This window comes from Zonotrichia albicollis, chromosome 11 (assembly GCF_047830755.1).
Source record: "Zonotrichia albicollis isolate bZonAlb1 chromosome 11, bZonAlb1.hap1, whole genome shotgun sequence".
Lineage (NCBI taxonomy): Eukaryota > Metazoa > Chordata > Aves > Passeriformes > Passerellidae > Zonotrichia > Zonotrichia albicollis.
In genome coordinates, this window is record NC_133829.1 from 2,681,989 (window position 1) to 2,701,668 (window position 19,680).

General features: G+C 40.3%; 1 protein-coding gene across 3 annotated transcripts; it reads right to left on the reverse strand.

Annotated features, from left to right (window-relative positions):
- Positions 1 to 48: 48 nt before the first annotated feature.
- CLPX (caseinolytic mitochondrial matrix peptidase chaperone subunit X) lies at positions 49 to 19,583 on the reverse strand. 3 transcript variants are annotated; one of them, XM_074549158.1, is made up of 14 exons: positions 19,426 to 19,583; positions 15,726 to 15,886; positions 14,262 to 14,379; positions 9,663 to 9,817; positions 8,723 to 8,882; positions 7,523 to 7,564; positions 6,868 to 7,044; positions 5,552 to 5,716; positions 5,159 to 5,247; positions 4,457 to 4,621; positions 3,544 to 3,843; positions 3,332 to 3,424; positions 2,993 to 3,099; positions 49 to 1,865 (listed from the first exon to the last, which is right to left on the reverse strand). In XM_074549158.1, exons 1-14 carry the CDS (start codon positions 19,493 to 19,495, stop codon positions 1,775 to 1,777), a joined length of 1,893 nt encoding a protein of 630 aa, XP_074405259.1. In that variant the 5' UTR covers positions 19,496 to 19,583; the 3' UTR covers positions 49 to 1,774. The 3 variants fall into 3 exon arrangements, with proteins under 3 accessions (XP_074405259.1, XP_074405261.1, XP_074405260.1); XM_074549160.1 differs by having other exon boundaries at positions 2,943 to 3,099; XM_074549159.1 differs by lacking the exon at positions 7,523 to 7,564.
- Positions 19,584 to 19,680: the final 97 nt, after the last annotated feature.

Genomic DNA, 19,680 nt, shown 5'->3' on the forward strand with positions numbered 1-19,680 from the left:
TCCTAAAACTTAAAATATGCGGGGATGGCGTCAGGGATGACAACTCTCCACTGCTTGAATATTCGCTTTTATTCAAACGCCAGAGGTGAAGTACAAACTGTAGTTACACGGCATTTTTATTTCCTTAAAAACAGTTCTTGGTTACAGAATTCCAAACAACTTTCAAAACTAAGTTGTTGAACAGTTTCACCTAAAATGTGGTGGTTTTTTCTATCTGTTTAAAAAAGGATTTGAATTAAAGGATTCAGAATTAAAAGCTGTTATGTTTTTCACTCTACAAAAAGGAAAGTGAGGATGCAGTTACAGATAGTTCACCACAAATTCCCATTTCGAGGGGACCAAGCTTCTAGAAATATCCTCAACTCCAAACACAGCTTTTTCTGAACCATTAGTGGGTCATTTAACCTGAAAAGATCTCTAATCCCACGGGAAGTATCTGTTGCACCTGGCTACAATTGCATGTCACACTGCTGCTAGGGAAGAACACAAATATTACATAAAATTTACATGACAGAAATTAATGACAAAAATAGGGTCAATAGATTTTCTGTATCCTTTCCTGTCCTAAAACAGCCACTAGACTAAAAAGAAGGATGAAAGTTTTATTTAAATAGTGTGAATTAAAGTTTTAGGGAAACTCAAGTCCACGTTTTCACCGAAGGACAAAACAAAGTTTTAAGTGACAATTTTAATTCCTGAAACAAATCAAAAACATACAGGTCCTTTAGTGTTTTTACAAAGACATTCCTAAAGGATTGAATTAATTTTGGTGGAGAACAGAAGAGGGAGGATTGCTTGCTGTGAGACTAAAATCAAAGACAAACCCACAAGATGCAATGCTAGCATTTGAGAATATAACTTAAAAAGCACTGTCATGTGAACAATCACTACTGATTACAGCAAAAATATTATACATTTACTTCTTTCATCTCTTAACATTATAAGATAGGTTGGGCAAATACCTGGCACCAAAAAATTGATGCATGATAGTTCCAATACGTTAAACAAAATGTACTATATTAGAACATTAATATTTAAAAATTTATGGCGACTTCTCATCCAAATTTAGATGGTTTTACTGCTTCCTAGGAATCTTGTTTACCCCTCTGGAAAACCAGACTTCACCTTCTTTCACAGTATCCAAGGTGATTAAAGCTCCCAATGGAGACGTGAATGGTATTATTGGATATTCAAATGACTGTAACAAACCAGTGTCACATTTCAGCAGAATCTCCCAGCAGTGTCACAAAGCGTGTCCCCTTTTCCAAAGGGCTTCCTCCCCCACCAATGTAACAAGCCACTCCAGTGCCCGCTGGGTCTCACAGCCCAGCAGGACTCTAACACTGACCTGAACAGAACCCCCTGTGAGCCGTACCAGGAGCTAAGATAGTTTACTCACCCTCTACTAATTATTAATTTTGATTTCCCACTTGTAGAGTAACATTATTGTTAAATCTAACTATTGGCAGCACCTGCGCTGCTGGTTTAGTTTCTGGCAAGGGCAGTGCAGGTGCTGCTGCATTTGCTATACATTTTAATTGAACAAGTGTAATATACAATTCATAGTTGAACATTATGCCATCCCAGTCCACACTCTGTCCATCAAATCAAGGTGATGCTGCAGTAAAGTACACGATCTGATTTAGCTAATGAAGTTCCTCAGCAGGAATTGTATCCGAGGCAGATCTGGTGCCTTTGGGGCCAGGCTGGAGCCAGAGGCAATCGCAAGGAAAGAACCGAGTGAGCTTTCTGCAGGTCACAGTTCTGACAGTGTTTAATGGTTTGCAGCATCTGCCTGCCGAGGCCAGCCCTCCTCCTCCACTCCAGAGTCATACTCCTCTTCTGATGAGTCCTTGGTGGGAGCCCTAGGTTGGAAGGAATGATCAGATACCTCAGACACAGAGGGAAAAAACAAGAGGCACCGTCCATAGCTTCTGACAAACGTGTCACATGCACAGAGCCCCGTGACAAAGTTCTGACCTTCTGATCTGGAAATGCAAATCTGCAGTGCCACCAGCACACAGGCTCATTAGCTGAATTCAATTAGCCTCCTGACTTTCAGTAAGTTGTTGGATTTGATCACTAAATTTAGTATTTCTGGTGCTATACAAATCACTTCAAGCAACCATCAGTGTAATACTTTTCACTTCAACAACACAAGGCTGAGCCAAGCTTCCGCACAGACAAAATGCTAAAATGAATAAACGTACCTTAGTGGAGAAAGCCACTCAAACAACATTGTCTTGGTTTCTATCACTGACACAGGTCCTAAATTTCAGACCTGAAATTCGGGCTCCCGCAGGGGCCGCACAACCTCCGGCAGCGCCGCCTCCGCCTCCTCCCGCGCTAGTTAATTTTTTCATTAACTAGCTAATTTTTAAAACTAGTTAATTTTTTAACTAGTTTTAACCTGACCCATTCTCTCTCAATTCCATCCTTCATTCATGGAAATTGTTGGATTTTTTTTAAAATGAAGATTTGTCCAGTGTTTTCAACATTCCACATCATTACCATACTCTTTACAACATTAAATTGATTATTTTAACAAGAGTTCAGCAAATCAATAAATGTGCCTTTGTGGCTCTCCACTGCTGCAAGAGTAATGTAGGAAATTGTTGCAGCCTGGAGCTTGTATGAAAACCCCACATCTGTGGTAAGGAGTAGGAAGAAAGAAACTGTTTCATTTCAGAAATTTCAGTACAGTCCCAACTGAATTTCAAATTTTTACTGTTACCTTAAAATTTACTTCCATTTCTACAGGTATACACACACAAAAGTAACTTCACATATGTTTATTTTAAAATTTCTGCTTAAAAACTAAAGCAATATAAATCCAAAGTCTCTAGGACAGAACAGGCACTAATTCAGCTGTGTACAACATACAGAGCATTGAATCTTTTTTAGGTTGTGTGCATGGATTTGTGCTCATTCCATCAGAATACCTGTCTAGTTGTATTACTGGTCTGTTCTGCTACTTCTGTTACCGTTTTACCTAATGTATCCTGGCTCTTTTTTGCCTTCTACAACATCTTTGTCAACTTCCACACATACGATGTCAGAATTGGGCACTTCAAACATGGGCTCCAGCAGCAGCTTTTCCTGCAAGAAAATAGAGGGGAAAATATTTCTGTAGAAGAGGGCATACAGAAACAAGTGATTTTCAGAGAGTCTTCTTGGAAGAACTCTGAATACTCACAGCTTTAGAAAGACTTACTGCATCCATGTAAGGGCCAGAACTAAGTGTGGCTGTCACTGGAAATGGGCAAGATTAGGTCCATACACACAAATCCAGGAAGCTTCACTTGTTGTTTATAAGATTTAATTTACTCACCATTATAGATCGAAGACCTCTGGCACCAGTTTTTCTGTCCAGGGCCAGTCTGGCTATAGCCTTCAATGCATCTTCAGTTACATTTAATTCACACTACACAGAGAGAAATAGGAATAATTTCATTTATAACTCAGTGTGGTGAGTACAAGCATGACTGAAACCACTGTATTTATAAAAATGAACACCAAGAGTCATCAAATGAAAACTCAAACCTTATCCATGCTGAACAGTGCCTGGTACTGAGGAACCACAGCGTTCCGTGGCTCCGTCAGGATCCGCACCAGCGTTTTCTCATCCAGGCTGTGCAGGGGAACCACGACAGGCAAACGTCCCACAAATTCAGGAATCATGCCAAACTCGATGAGGTCCCTGGCTTCCACGTGGCGCAGCAGGCGATCCTTCTCCTCAATATCCTCCTGTGGGTCGGACTCTCCACTGATATTGGCAAGATCAGCTGCTGCTGCAGCCCTTCTGCCTTTCCCCATGTTGGATGGTGTCCCAAATCCCAGGTACTGCAAAAACAAACGTGCTGCTTAGAGAACTGTAATAACTGAGTGTTCTTACTCACTATTCACGAGTATTAAAAAATCTGCAGTGACTGATTAGGTCATTACATACTAATCTGAGCTCAAGAAACCACTCGGAGTAAAATTAGACCCCTTGCATACAATCAGTTTCTTATAAAATTGAATTTCTTCAGTGAAGGATTGATACATCAGTACAAGAGCAATTTTTTCTTAAAGGAAAGAAGGTTATCAACATGTTCTTAATTTTACAAGCATCAGTGACACTTCATAAGTGAATCAAATGCAGGCAAGTTTGCTTACATGGGAAGCTACACGAATTAACATGAACAATAACTTGAATTTCAGTCACTCCTTTAGTGTTAGCGACAGGAGCATATTTTGTCAGAATGCTGCAGCCAGAACCCTGTCCCAGACATTAATCTACAAAACAGTGAACTGCAGGCTCAGGTATTTTAAGATGATTATGGTTTTTAGCACCACTTGCTAAAATAAAGAAATTTAGTGTGTTTATAAATACAGCGAGACCTGTAAAAGTCAGTATTGCAAACAGTGATCAAGATGATGATTTTTCAGCCTGGATACAGACTGATGCACTCACTTTTTCATTTTTCCTCCTGCTGATAATTCTGTCAAGACCATTAAAAGCACCAGAAGCTACAAACAGAATGTTTGTTGTGTCAACCTGCACCGTTTCTCCGCGTAGTTTCCGAGAATTCTTTTCTGGAACGTTTACTATTGTGCCTTCAAGTAATTTTAGCAAGCCCTAAGAAGGAAAGAAGAAATAAGCAACAAAAATTTTCCATTCTGGAGCATCATGCGAAGAGACACACCATGATATGTTCACTTTCACAAATATACTCATATTTTTTGTTCCCTTTTGCCTTTATAGTAACAGTAAGTGTCAAAAAAGTCAGTTTTCCCTATGAGACAATCACACTCAAGGACAAAAACATTCCTTTAATGCGGGTCCCATGCACATTATGCATACAATGATTAGCTGCTTTAAGAGTTCTGTTTAAATGGGAAATGTTACTTGTCCTTGCCTGGAACTAGCTATCTGAATATTATGAACTGGCTGTCTAAATGCTGCAAAGACAGTTTTGAACTAAAATGCTTCCATGAGGATGCCTCACACTGCTATTGAGATTATGTTTTTTAATGAAGTCAAGAGGAAAGCTGTGTCTTTTGAAGGTGAATAATTAAGGAACTGAGAACTCCATACATTCCCATGCTGTTTGACATGACAGGATCCCATGTCCTGTTCACTCAGGAAGTAAAATCACTCCATGGAAATATTTACCTGCTGAACACCTTCTCCCCCAACGTCCCGTAACTGATGGATACCAGGAACACTGCCAATCTTATCTACTTCATCCAGAAAAACAATTCCTGCAGGTACAGAAAACGGGATTAAAGACAAATCTACTTTTAAAGAAAAGCAAGAGTTTACAGAGAATAATAACACTTGAGGGAGCAGCAGCTTGTTCTACTTCCCAACTGCAATAGCATGTGTAATTTTGTCCAGTTGTGGACAAAAACAAAATACATGTTGAGCTCTTTTCAGGTTCATTCTATCTGATTTAAACTTTGGGCACATGCAGCAGGACACAAATTTCAGGAATGCTGTTGGTCTCAAAAGCTTAGAGCACTTCAACAAAATGAAGAGTCTCTGTACCACACACGAGAAGTTTACCTTGCTGTGCTTTTTCTATGTTGTAGTTGGCATCTTGCAGGAGTTTAGCAATGACAGATTCAATGTCTTCCCCCACATAGCCAGCTTGAGTCAAGGTGGTGCAGTCACAGATAGCAAAAGGGACATCTAGGCATTTAGCCAGAGTCTGAGCCAGCAGGGTTTTACCTGGTAAAATAAAAGCTGCATGTCAGAACTGACACACATTTCTCTTTGAGCACACAAATCCAAGTACCTGGACAGGGACTTTTAACAAGGGTGTGTAGAGACAGGACAAGGGGGAATGGCTTTAAAGTGAGAGAGGGTGAGTTTAGATGAGATATTGGGAAGAAATCCTTGGCTGTGAGGGTGGGCAGGCCCTGGCACAGGTGCCCAGAGCAGCTGGGGCTGCCCCTGGATCCCTGGAAGTGCCCAAGGCCAGGCTGGACAGGGCTTGGAGCAACCTTGGATAGTGGAAGTTGTCCCTTCCATGGCAGGGGTGGAACAAGGGGAGCTTTAAGGTTCCCTCCAACCCAAACCATTCAAGGATTTACCACAGGATCATAATTACTCTTATTAAACATCCTGAGTCCTACTAGCATCTTAATATAAGAATATTTTCCAAAGGAGATAGCTTTCATAAGCAGTGGTTTTTACATTGGCAGGCTGTATTTCTGGTTTTAGTTTAATAATACACATTTAAGGCAGCTTGAAATGCATACAGTACCACAAAATGTCACACAATATAAAAACCATAATACATGTACTTGCAGAGTTTAAAGATTAAATAAATCAGTAGTCCTTTGCAGACACTCAGGGTGCAGTGCAAAGTCCAATTGCTCCTGCTTTGAAGTTGGGAAGAAACAGAATTAAAATATTGTTTAGTGAATGTTCTCCCAAAAAGTCTGCAAAATGCCATCACTTCAGCACAAACACTCCCAAGTCTTATGAACATACAAAATCATCTCTCTTTCCAACCCCCTGCAACTGATCTGCCCCAGAGGTGAAACAGCACCAACTGCAGCATCTCAGCTTGCCAGCTGAAGCAGTGGAACTGTAGCTGCCACTTTTTAGTCAAAGTGGCATCTTGTATTCAGTCAGTAAATAAAGGTGTTAAAAAAAAAAAAGTAAAAAGAAAACCACACAACTACAGCTCATTCCTTTTTAAGGCCACTAGCTCATCATGTTAACATGACATGAAAACACTGGAATCCAAATCTGAAATTCACAGTTTAGTTTTTTCGTAAACCAAATCTGAATAATCACAGAAGAGGAGAATCACCCATTAACAACAAATTCCATGAAAAATATGACACCTATAGAAACATGCAGCTGTATACCTGATCCAGTTGGTCCAAGCAGCAAAATATTACTTTTTTCAAGTTTAATGTCATCATTGGCTGAATCTAGTACTTCTCCTCCCCGTTTTTCCTGAGGTATCTGCTGGTTCATCTGTTGCTGCATTGATGCTCCCAAAGCATTGCCATGAGGACTGATTCCAGCAATCTGCAGGAGCTCTGAAGAGAACAATAACAGCTCTGTTTGAGCACCAACAAGCTCTGTCACTACTTTAAACACACAGTAACAGCAAGGTTCTTCTGCAAACCTAGAATTCTCTCTGTACAGAAGCTTACAGAGAGGAAAGCAACAGAAATGCAGCACAATTATTGCACAAACAGGAGTTCCAACCACGCTTTTGCAGAGGCATATAGGAAAAGAATTTCCAATAGCACAGTGAATTACCTAAAAGCATTCCTCTACATTAAAAAACAAGAAAAAATTTCAGTCCTTAAAAATTTACTCATTTTTACTGTAATTTCTTATAATTTTTTTAACATACAAGAAGAAATAAACCCAAGCTGTTGATTTCCATGACAAAAAAAAGTACAAGTACTGGATTTCACCCAACATTTCAAACTAGCAGTCACTAAAGACTCTTCTCCATGTCATAAAGTAGGTATTGCAGAGGAGGACATGAGGAGAGGGTTCACTTACTTGTAAATCTGTACTCATCCTCCCGTCTTCTGATTTCTAATTCTAAGAGAGAGGATGAAAACAGTCATAAAAAAGTAAGTCTATAAAAGCTTATAAATTCTCCACCTCTTGCCCTCTTCTGAATACATCTCATCACTGTCTATGAATGTATTTCTGACAAGAAATAGAAGAACAAGAAATCCCCACAAGAGCTAATTTTTATTGCTGTCAAAATTAACCCAAAACCCAAACATGTTTTTGAAATGCCAGCAAGCTATCTACTTCTAAAAACAACAATCTATTACCTCTAATTAGATTTCCACTTTACAGCCAATTATAGAAGGGAAAAAAAGAACAACAATTTTAGTTTGAAGAGGCTTCCTTAAACTCTCCCTGAGTGTTACAATGTTGTTATAAGGCAGAACTCTGAAATATGTAAACATTGACTGTGGTCTCTGTGGGTATGGACCACGTTATCTCCCTGAGGAGGGTCAGGAACTCCTGGTGCCAGGTACACAACTGCCCTTACCATTACCAGAACACTGCTACCAATGTTCCCTCCTCATTTAAAAGACTTGTGTTAATTCAAAAAAAGATTATTTCTGTGGTAACTTTTGCAGGACAGAACAAAACACCTTTTAAAAAAACCACCGAAGGTACACTTTGAGTCAGAGATGGCAACTTAATCCTACTTCTAAAAATAAATTAGATCAACATAGCTACACACTTACTCAGCAGCAAAAGTACTGCCAAGAGTAACTCCATCTACACCTGCTAGATATGGAACAATACTGTGGTGCCCAGATGCTGCCAGCAGGAGCAAGGGAAGTCAGAAATCCAAGTACTCATCAGTTTACCTATGCAAAATATCACCTTCCTGATCTGCAGTGTTGCTGCAGCTTCAGCAGCAGATTTACTGTTAAGTAGTAAATGAGATTAGAAAGAAAAAATTAGGAGACTCACTTCAGAAAGTTAAAGGAGAATACCCCAGAATATGTATCAGCAAAAAGGGCTAAGCATTTCATATGAAAAGCACCATAAACCTTCTGATTACCATTTAAATAAATCATAGAAGTTCACAGTGAAAATTATGTTTAGTAGAAGTTCTTATTTCAATTATAGAACATCTAGTGTCAAGGTAGAACCTTTCTTAGATTTCTTAAGTTAGGGCCTTGAAATGGTAATTGTTTTGACCAGAAAAACACCAAATATCATACAAACCTCTTGGTGTTAAAGAAGTCTGCTTCTCAACTTCTGCTTGCTGTCTCAGGTTAGATGGGATATTATTGTAGATTCTCTTGTAATGATTATACACAGCAACTGAAAGCACCTTCTTGGCAAAACACTGACCAACAACATATTTGTCGAGGTAGTTGTAAATCTGCAAAACAGATTAACCTTGGTAACACTTCTAAATCATCTTGCAGCAGAAAAGGAAAAATAGTATATTGTGCCAAAGATAGACTTTGGTCTGAATGGTTACAGACCTGAGAAAAAGAAACTAACATCTAAAATACAAAATATATTCCTGTTGATAAATTCACTTAAGAAAACCTGATGCTTACACATTCATATTGTGTTAATACATAAGCCCATTGCTTATTTTCACCCAAATTTTTAAGAGGAACAGAAATTTTAAGAACACTTATTTTCTTAAAAGAGGCCTATCAAGGAGCTGTGTGGAGTAACCATTACAGCCCCCCAAGAACTCAGAAACATAAAAAGGTTTCCTCACTAATCTCCAGAGGCAAACCAAGTGATTTCAGAGGGACCACGGCCACAAGTTTATCAGCTGCAGCTCTCACCCAAACCCACAGCAAATAAAAGGCTCTGCAGCTACAGAAAGAAACTGCTAAAATAAAGACACAGAATGCAAGGCCACAGTGAGAAAGGAAAGTTACTAGGTTGGTGAAGGCTGAGGTCAGCCTCAAGGACACAGGAGAAAATGAAATCACAAGACAAAGAGAGGAAAACAAGCTCCAACACCTTTATTGGATCTACTTGTTCCCTTTATCAGTGCCCTGCTGGGTCACACAGCTCACAAAGGTTTAATCTTGAGCTAATCATCTTTATTGTTTGTTGCTCTGCCCCAGCAGCCCATTACACACCTGATGCAGATTAAGGGAAGCATTTCTCCGTGTGGGGGGAATTAAGAACGCACCTTTTTCGGTGGAGGGGGTGGCTTCTGCTGGAATGCCAATTTCACAGCTTCTGCTGCTGACTCGGGCTCTTTAATGATGCTCTTTTTTGTGTCTGCCTCTGACAGGACAACAAAGAAGTGGTGACACTTTTCACACTTCACAAAACGGGTGGAAGCTGCAGAAAAAGCCAAACAAGGCAGTGAGGAATTGCTTCTGTCCACGCTCATCACACAGGACAAGCACCTGTAAGACAGCACAGCCTCCCTGTGTTTGCACAACACTTCTCCCTCACTCACCTTAGAACATAGAAAAGCTACTACTGGCCTATGAAATTTGACACAGAGAGAACACAATTTCCCCCAAAAAAATCAGAATTCTGGGCAGCAACCAGACAATGGATTAAACACAAAACTCCTTTTGATACTTCTCCAGCAGCATCACACTCACTTATGAGAGAAACAAAATTAATGAAGGCTTTAGCTGTGCAGGAAATGTTCTTCACTCTCAAACTGACAGCAAAATAAGATATTGTGGTTAGGCCCAGACTGAAGTGCAGGGAAGCAGTGTAGAATATCAAAGACAGCATCACAGGAGGGCTCAGGCAGCTGCTGCTCTCTGCATCCCTCTGCCTTTGGAGCACTGGGGAAGCACAGGGGGTCACCCAAAGGGCTCATCCCAACAAGAGGCAGCTGTGGTATGCAACAAACCATCAAGGACTTTGATGTTTTGCAAGATCTTCTGCTTATTTATTTTTACTGTCAAGACTAGGACAAATTTCTTTCAAATTCCAAAAGCTAAACCCCCCTACTGCTGACTTTGTGAGCTGTGTTTTAAGAAATCTGCAAAGGTTGGTTTCATAAGCCTGAAAATGAGAACCTGCATTGCTCTTCTTTTCCTCTGGCAAAGGCAAAGTTGAAATAATAAAAACAGACAGCAGAGAAGAAGAATAAAAGTAACTCAGAATAGATCCTTTCTAGCCATATTACTATGCTGCTAAATGCAAATCATGAGCAGTAGGATAGATTTAAAGAAAATATACTAGTAAATGAATTTAATTAAAAGTAAAGTAACCGTAGAAAAACAACCCTTTGAAAACTTCAATGTCAGAAATTCTGAACTCATAAAAAGTTTTTAGAAAACGGCTTGAACACTGTAGCACCAGCTGACTGTAACAACACCCTCTAGCAATAAACAAGCTGCTTATTTATAACTTGTTGTCTCCCCAGGACTGGCATCAGCAAAAGAGGAGTGGGTGGAGTTCTGCTTACCATTAATCCCACCTCACACCTGGATAAGCAAGACCAACAGATTACTGTAAGAATGTAGCAACTAATACTGTGACCAAGGCAGCTTTATTAACTTTACTTCAAAGAAATTCTGGGTAACAGCCTGGAAGTTCTCCTGGCAACCTTCCAAATTACTGTTATCTGCCCATGGGAGTGTGATGGAAATCCACCTGCACAAACCCATTCCTCTTATGTAACTATTGTTTAGCAACAATATTGTAGGGAAAAACAACTCAACCTTTCTCCCAGGGCTCACTGAAAACACCTCTGATATTTGTGATGACCACAGTGCCATGAGGATGTTCTTCCTTATACAAGGCTTATTTAGGATAGAATAGCCATGAGAATGGTTGGTCCCTTTACAGATCCACAGGAATGATTTAAAACCCCCAGAAAATAAGGAGTGCACTGTAAGAGTAAAATGGGGCATCTTTAAAATTTCACTAAAAAAAATACACAATTGAGTTGCAGGCAACTTTGCTAATCCTAAATACTGGCATGTTTTCATATGTGATTTCAGCAAGCACATAAAAGCACAACAAAGAACATCCATGGCAAATTACCTCCCTGCCATTAAGGTGTCTGCAAACATTTACAGTGTGCCAAAATGCAATCAAGTGTTGTTTTCAATCAGACAACATTGCCACAGAGGCTGCATTAGCACAGGCACTTATAAAGTCTGTGTGAGTTGACTTTGCCAAAGAGAAAATGCAGATTTTTACAAAACATACAGGAAACAGAAACAATCAGAGGGTTAAAATTAAAAAGAGTTGTAGGGTTGAGACAATGGGCTGCTATCAAATTGCTTTAAGGTAAAAAATAAACCCCAAACAAGGAAAAAGAAAACAGGGAAGCTTCTGAGAATGTAGAATAGCAGGGAAGTGCTGCTTGGAGGGTGGAGTAACCTGATGGCATCAGGTGGAGACAGGAAAAGCAGCACCAGATAAGGCTTCTTATGCCAATCAGCTTCACAGCTATTGGATTTCACTCCACATCTGAGGATCAAGTCTTCTTTCACTGATCACAAACTCTCCTTACAGACTTTCACAACCCAAAACAATAATACAGGAACTGCTGAGAAAGGAGGGCAAAACAAAATTATTTTTTGTTTGCCTCATATTTTCCCTTCATTGTTAATTACTAGAAAACAATTGCCAAGCAAATCTTTCTGCAAGATTTGCAGATACAAAGAGAAGCTCCATCAAAAACAAACTCCACTGGAAAACCAGCCTGTCACACTGCCACTCACTGGCAATTAATTTTCTAATGAACATGGCTTTTATTCAGTATTTTGCTTTCCTACTTCTCTCAAAATGACTGAAAATCTAATATTTAAACTGAAACAAATGCTAATTGCATGTTTTCCTTTTGTTTTAGATATTTATTTAAGGCTCTGCAGGTTGTTAATTCTAACCAGAACCGTGCAAATTCATCATTTTCCTGACTAAGCAACAACAAAAAAATCAAATTACAATAGGCTTAATAAAACTTGCAACCCATTCATTTTGGGCAGAACGGGACAGATTTATTTTTCTTAGTTTTTGTTTTCTTTTTTCAAATAAATTTTAAGATAATTAGAACTTCTGTTTTCCAGCTGCCTTACAGAGTGTGGGGCTGGGAAGCAGTTTGCTCAAATTAAAAGACTAAACCAAAATAACACAGGTCCAGAAAAAACTCCACCAGGACTCACAGGAGCTTTGGAAAAAAGTGTGTTTCCAGTCCCCAGCTGTTTACAGAACCTGTGTTATTCTGATGCTGCAGCTCAAGTGAGTTCACTACTTGGGAATTTTAAATTGCATTGATCAAGGTGTGTTCTCCCATGGTGTTGGTAAGAATAAATCAATAAATCCTGTTCCCAAAAAAGTTTCCAGGCATGCTTAAGAGTTCCCTTAACACTGACAAAGCACTAAATCACATCTCTGCTTTCCAGGGATCCTTCTGGGACAGTGCTTGAATGGTATTTCCACACAAAAGCACAAACTGCAGCACCAAGGGAAACACACAGAGAAGTGAGAGAGTTTCAAAAACATCTCTGCCTGCTCATGAATCATAAGCAGGTAAATGAGATTAAAAATCCTTCTAGTTTCCAGCCACACCTAGTCCAGGGAGAGAGCACACTGAACACAGACAGATCAGGTTTCCAGTTCCATGAACTAGTGCCAGGTTTTGCAGAATATCTTGTTGCCTATAGTTTCAAACAAACTGGAAAAACAACCTTATTTCTGGGGAGGATAAGGACTGATCTTTTCTCTAAAGAAATCTATTGTTACTATTATAGAGCTGCCTTGTGATTTATTGTGACATTTGATCATTTTAAATATTATTTTATACGGGTAGCAGCAGATCACAGCACATCCACTCATTATTTCTGCCAGCTGTTCTATTAACAACTGCTGAACACTTTTATGCTGACCTTGTCTTAAGCCTCTTAGTGCACAAGTCTGATTATGACTTGATACTTCCTCCTTGAGCCCCACCACCTAACAGTGGGTATTTGCTTTCTGACCAAAGTTCTTGTTTTCTCAGCTGGTCTCATTAGTGCTGGAATAAGGAATGAAATATCTTCAAGACTGATAGAACCTAAAGAATAAATGGCATTAATTTGGATTATACTTTAAATTTAAAAAAAATAGGAGCAATTGCTGCTGGAGAACAAGGATTTTGGATTTTCTAGCTGGACTTTCCAGCCTGCTATTTGGAATGTATTATAGCTCTGACTTTGCCATGGAAGACTGTTCCAGTAAGCCATCTGTCAGATACTAATTCCTCTGCTGGATAAGCACTTTGGGTATAGTACATGCAGGATTAAAGTTATATTATTTAGGAAAGAAAGGACAGACACTACAAATGCACATATATAAAGTGCATATAATATAGATATGAAATATATCTTATATAATAGAGATAATAATATATAATAGGGATATGAAAGTATCTGTAGTTCAAATGGTATTAAGTATAAAATGCCATTATATAATAGAGATATGAAAGTATCTGTAGTTCAAATGGTATTAAGTATAAAATGCCATAAACTATTATAAAAATTATAAACTATTATAAAAACTATTATAAAAATATTAAGTATAAAATGCCATAAACTATTATAAAAATGCATGTTACCAGATGTAATGTGAACTCCAGTGCCACATCCCCACACATGATGGGAATTACACAAATGTACCCACAGACACAATCAATGCTGGTTACACCAACAAGGCCAAACTAAGCATAACAAAATTTGTGGCACCATGGAATCAGGCAGAAAGGACTGTGTTCAATCCCAAAGTCACATCTGTGCCCATGCAAAACAAGGAAGATTGAAGGCAAACTTACACACAAAGGTCTCCACGTGTGTGCACAAGTCCCCACACTTTGGGCAGCGCAGTTGGTTCCCTCCTTTCCCAGAGCTTCCAGAGCTGGACTTTTTACCACCACCCTCACCAACAGATTTCTAAAAGAGATTTCCAGACAATTAGCCCCAAACAATGGAGCTGGTACAGTAAGCATTTAGCAGCGTGCTTCTGGAAGCAAATAATTTGAATTTTGCAATAGCTGAATGACAAAGTAGCTATTGTCAGGATTTTTTAAAGGCTTTGGAAACGTAGAAAAATGTAAAACACTTCCAAGTGTTTATATCACATTTACAAATTATTTACAAATACATCTGCATTTCCCAGCTCTGCCAGTCTTGGATGCCCCTGGAAGAGGTATCCCAAACCTGCATTAGAGCTGATGACTGGCACTAGAACAATAACAAGCTCTGTCAAAGGTGTTTTAATAGTGTATTTTAATGTTTTAATGCCAGACAAGAAAACAAATCATATTTAGAAAGTATTTTATTATCTCAACTGCATGGATTCTAAGGGTTTCTGAAGCCACAGCTCCTCTCATTTCCTTGGCAGGTGTAGCAATCTGTGCTAAAACATGCATTTCAAAATGCTTGGAAATACTCATTTTTTACTTGTATCTCTATCTATGCCTTCATACTCTGATTATTATATTTTAGGAAACAGCAAAAATCTCTCTTCCCATTTCTAAGGCAGTTCTTAATTTTTTAAACCTGTCTTGCCTACTGATTTCTCCTTACAACTCTTTTCAAGAAAAAAAATATTAATTTCTTTTATCTTCTTTATTTATTTTTTAAAAAGTTTAATTGCACCTTCAGAACAGACCTGTGCCACCGGGACAGTTCCTCAGGTTCACAACACACCACACTAAGGCACAGTAATTGCCTGTGAATTCTTAAAATGTTATTTGCTGACTAAAGAGCAGTTTTATTCTCAGGTAATCATTTATCTGAAGGAGCTGTTTATTAACCATAATTACAGAGAATGACTGGGATAAAAATAGACTACAACTGACTAACAAGAGGTGAGCTCATGTCCTCACTGACTTGTCTTACTTAAGACAAACCAGTTCTAAACCTAAAAACATTTTAAAATGGAATTTTAAAAAGTCTACTTGGGAGCACCAGGCTTTTGAAGGAGAACAGCTCTGATTACTCCTCTTTCCTGAAATCCTGTTCTTGATTCATGATACCAAATAAAGTTTTCAAGTTTACACTGGCCAAAGAGATTTATAAAACTGGGAAAAGCATTGTGGGATGTGGACAAGGTTTATCTCCTGACAAATTCACACTGCAATTCATTTTTTCTTCACTGCCAGCTGCAGCAATTTGAGGGATTAGAAATGTCAGGGGTTGGCCAAAATTTCAAGATTAATTCTAAGTAATTTTTTTTTTAAAAAGTAAGGGGCATTTTACATAAATTATTGAAACCTCCAGTTTGTGGAAATTACCTTGTTTCCATCTCCAGAACCATCCTTGCTTGCACCATCCTTTGAAGCAAAATATGCTGGTGTTTCTGAAAAGTTTCTGAGAGGAATTCGTTTTAGAGAACAAGTTTCAAAAGTCCCAAGTTTTCCTAAAACAGGGATGCGTGTACGACCACAAGTAATACCTAAAAAAAAAAAGAAAAAAGAAAAAAATAAAGTTAAATACTAAAATAATTCTGGTTTAATTCCATTGCTATCAAATCTCAGAACTGATTTACTTTAAGTGGAGCTAAAAGGTTTTGGCAACAGAATTCAGCTCTGAACAGATTTTAATTATCCAGAATAAATGATCTTTGCCACCCTAATGTTCACCTTGCTGAAAGCTACCTTGGTTGTCCAAAAAAGACCCCAGAATAATTTCAGTCCTCTAACATCAGACAATGGAGTCCTGTTGTGGCATGAAATAGGGAACATCCCAGTTATGAAACTGATCCTCAGAATGATAAACACAATCAACTCAGAGCTTTTATTGTGAAATAATCCAACCCCCTGAGAGAAACCTTTGCAGAGTCTCTTTATTATGCAAAAATCAGGTGTTTCAGACTCAGTGACTGCACGGCTGGACTTGGGAACTCCACTAAAAATTCATTTCCAGGAATTTGAGGCACCTCTTGGCAACAGGAATTGTGCTGAGGGAAACTGAGCTGTGGCCTATTTGGCACCCACCCACAGGCAGCACCAGCAAACCCAGCACAACCTGAACTCTGCTGAAACCCCTCCCTGCCAACGTGAAAAACCCTCCCGAGCCACCGAACAGCCTCTTCCTCCTCTCTCAACACAGGCAGGATTGCATTTCATGGCAGGGTGACGTGAGCCAACATATGTTGTGCTCGTGATTTCAACATCAACAGCAGCCTGGAATCCACATCTCATCTCATTTCAAGTGGCAAATTTCTCACTCGGCTTGCTGGTTCTGATAAGGACTCTGTGTTTTACTGACAGCAAAGCTATGCAGCAATAATGGCAACTACAGACCTGCTGACAACACAATGTTATTGTTATAGGGATCAGAGAATCCTATGGAAAATCCAGAAACTCTTCAAAAAAAAAAAATAAGAAAAAGTAAGAATGGCAAGAAGAGCACAGCTCATTTGTTCTGAAAGAGGAAAGAACAGCAATCAAGAGATGGGAGCTTAGCTGAAAGAGGATACTCTGAAAATTCACCTTGTTACTATAATAAGAAGGGAGAAAAATAAAGAGGAACCTAAATTCACCAGGAAAACTCTTACAGGCTCTGCAAAGTCACAATGAAGATGACAGTAACAAATGAGATTTGAAGCTGGTTTATTAACTTACACGCTGCTTAAGAGTCCCTAACCTGAAGATGACTTGTACTATTTTTAACATGACTAAAAATTAATATTTTCAAAATCTCTTAGCAGCATTGCTTCTGTCTGTAAACGTGAGGGAGGAATAGCGATCAATGAGCTTCCCCATTTTAAACTGCTCTGCTCAGTGCCACTGCAACACATTTTAGATTACACAGGGTAAGCTACAAAAACATGACAGCAAAGTTGAAAACGCTGGCTGGCTCTCAGAAGCAGTTGTGCCTTTTAGTGAATGTGCAGAGAACTCTGAGAGCCGCGTGTGCCAAGCGCACTTGTCAGTGAGGAACAAGCTGTGTGAGTGTTTACCATGCAAGAGCTGTGCTCAGCAGCTTCTTGGAGCTCCATTCCTCAGAGGTGGCTCCTTTACTGAGATTTGGTTTAGGAACTGAGAAAAGACCCCTAAAAAATCAAATAATGACCACCTCACCTCCCTTGAGCAAAACCTGGAGTCACACAAGTGACACGGGGGGATTTGGCCTGTGGAGAAAGGCTGAAGCACTCCACAAAAGCTGAAACATTTCAATCCTCATTTTAATTCACAGTGCTCTTGTGAGACAGAAAATGCACTGAGAACTGCATGGGATGAACTATGAAACCTTGCACAGCACTGAGTACTGAGCTGTGAAGACTAAACCAGGGGAAGAAAAAAATCATATTACTGCTACATCAGCTTGTGGCTAAGCATGAAAAGCCACACGTGCTTATCGTGAGGTCTGAGCGGTGTTTTTGGACAAAATATCATTGTATAATTACACAATGAAGCAATAAGAAAGTTATCACCACGACTTCCTTGGGTCAATAAACCCAGAGGGAGATTTCCAGGGGAAATCAACATTCCAGCTCAATGCCTGGCAGGTGGCACTGACAGATCCAGCCTCTGATAAATGTTCCAAACCGTAACAGCTGGTTTACGAGCACACACACACCTGGCAGGGTGGTTCAGGTAATGTTTTTTTGGAGCACTGACTTCAAGGGATGTGTCCCTAACTGCTGGCAGCCATGGAACCCATCCAGGGTGCTCGGATTTGTGAGTTAAGAAACGATGAAAAGCTCCTTAACACCTTACTAATTGATACTTGACAGAATAAATATTGACTTTTGGGGCAAGCCTGGGGGATCTTGGGGGCATCTGCTGCTCAGGAAAGGGAAACTGTGACAAACTGTAGCTGTCCCACATAACACTCCACTGATTACGCTGATCTGTGCACTCTGAACTCTCTCAAGTTTGCCCCAACCAGCAACAGCAAACAAAGCACCTGCCAGATGACACAGTTTAATACAAAATACACACAAAAGTGAGGTATATTTATTTTTAAACAACCTTCATTGAAAGCTGATGGATCAACAATTGTATTGCTCTATCTGCATTTTATTCTCATCTGCTCTTTTACATAATCCTTTCCAATCTTAGATCTGACTAAAAACTCCACAAAAATTTTTAAAGATAATTCTGTAATAAATTCCAAACAGTACTTGCTTTAAAGTTGATTGTTTCAGAGGGGTTGCATAAGGGCAGACAGGCTGGATTTGAAAGCACAGGTCAGAACCTTTCAGCACAGCTGATATTTGAGATATAAATGAAAAGGCACCTACAAAGAGTTAACTCACCTCTTAATGGCAGTAAATGATCTCTGACTCATCAGGCTATTGCTGAGGGTAGAGTAATTGAAAATATTGTTGCAAATGTGGCAACAGAGAGATCTTTCAGCACAATTTGGGGGTGCTCTACCTTTCACCAAAGCAGAACATGGTTTGTCTGCTCTCAGCACCCCAAGAATACCATAAAAAGGGTAAACAAGGAAAAACAGCAAAAAAGTAACAACCTCCCACAGCCCTCAACTTCCAGTGAGCAGCTGGCACAGTCTCGCCCTTCCACCAAGTTGGAAATAATGAATTTTGCTAACTAAGCCCATCTTTATGAGACATATTTCAAGCTTAGGCTACCACAAAGGTAGGCTTTTAATTAATTAAGGTAATTAAGCCATTTTTAATCAAATTGAACACATTTACTCGCACTGCAGAGTAGGACACACTGGCCGGCAGCTGCTGAGCATCCCCCCTGCTGAAATAAACTCTTTTCTCGCGTTACATTTCCCCACAGCGTGGGCGAATTCCCCGAAACTTCCCGGCACGTAACGCTGCCCTCGCCGCGGCCCGCACCGCGCGGGTGCCCCCAGCAAACGGCTCAGAGGAGGGAAAAGGGGAAAGGCCGCCGTGCCCGCCGCTGTCACGGCGCGATAAGGGCAGCGCGGGGCCGGGGCCCCCCTCAGGCCCGCGGCCGCAGGGCCCGACCCCGCCGGGCCCGGGGAGGGAAGGCTGAAGCGGAGCGCGGTTACCTCTGCGGGCGGAGGGCAGCGTGGAGCCGAAGAGGCGGGCGGCGGCGGCGCAGCTGTGGCAGGCGGACATGGTGCAGCGGCCGCGGGCCCGGCCCGCTCCCCCCGCCGCCGACAAGGCCTCGCTGGCGACGGTCCGGCCCCGCCCGCCCCGGTAACGCCCCCGTGACGGCACGGCGCGTCACCGCAGGACTGCAGATCCCAGCGGGCATCGCGCAGCAGCGCGCCCTGCGTGGACGCACTCGCCACGCGGGGTAT

Bases quoted from the DNA above. Each gene is read 5' to 3' on its own strand.
- CLPX (XM_074549158.1), bottom strand. From the start codon at position 19,495: ATGTCCGCCTGCCACAGCTGCGCCGCCGCCGCCCGCCTCTTCGGCTCC. The intron at 5,717-6,867 runs GTATACAGCTGC...TTATTTTACCAG, and splicing joins GCTTGGACCAACTGGATCAG to GTAAAACCCTGCTGGCTCAG. The intron at 4,622-5,158 runs GTAAATATTTCC...TTTCCTTCTTAG, and splicing joins GGGGAGAAGGTGTTCAGCAG to GGCTTGCTAAAATTACTTGA.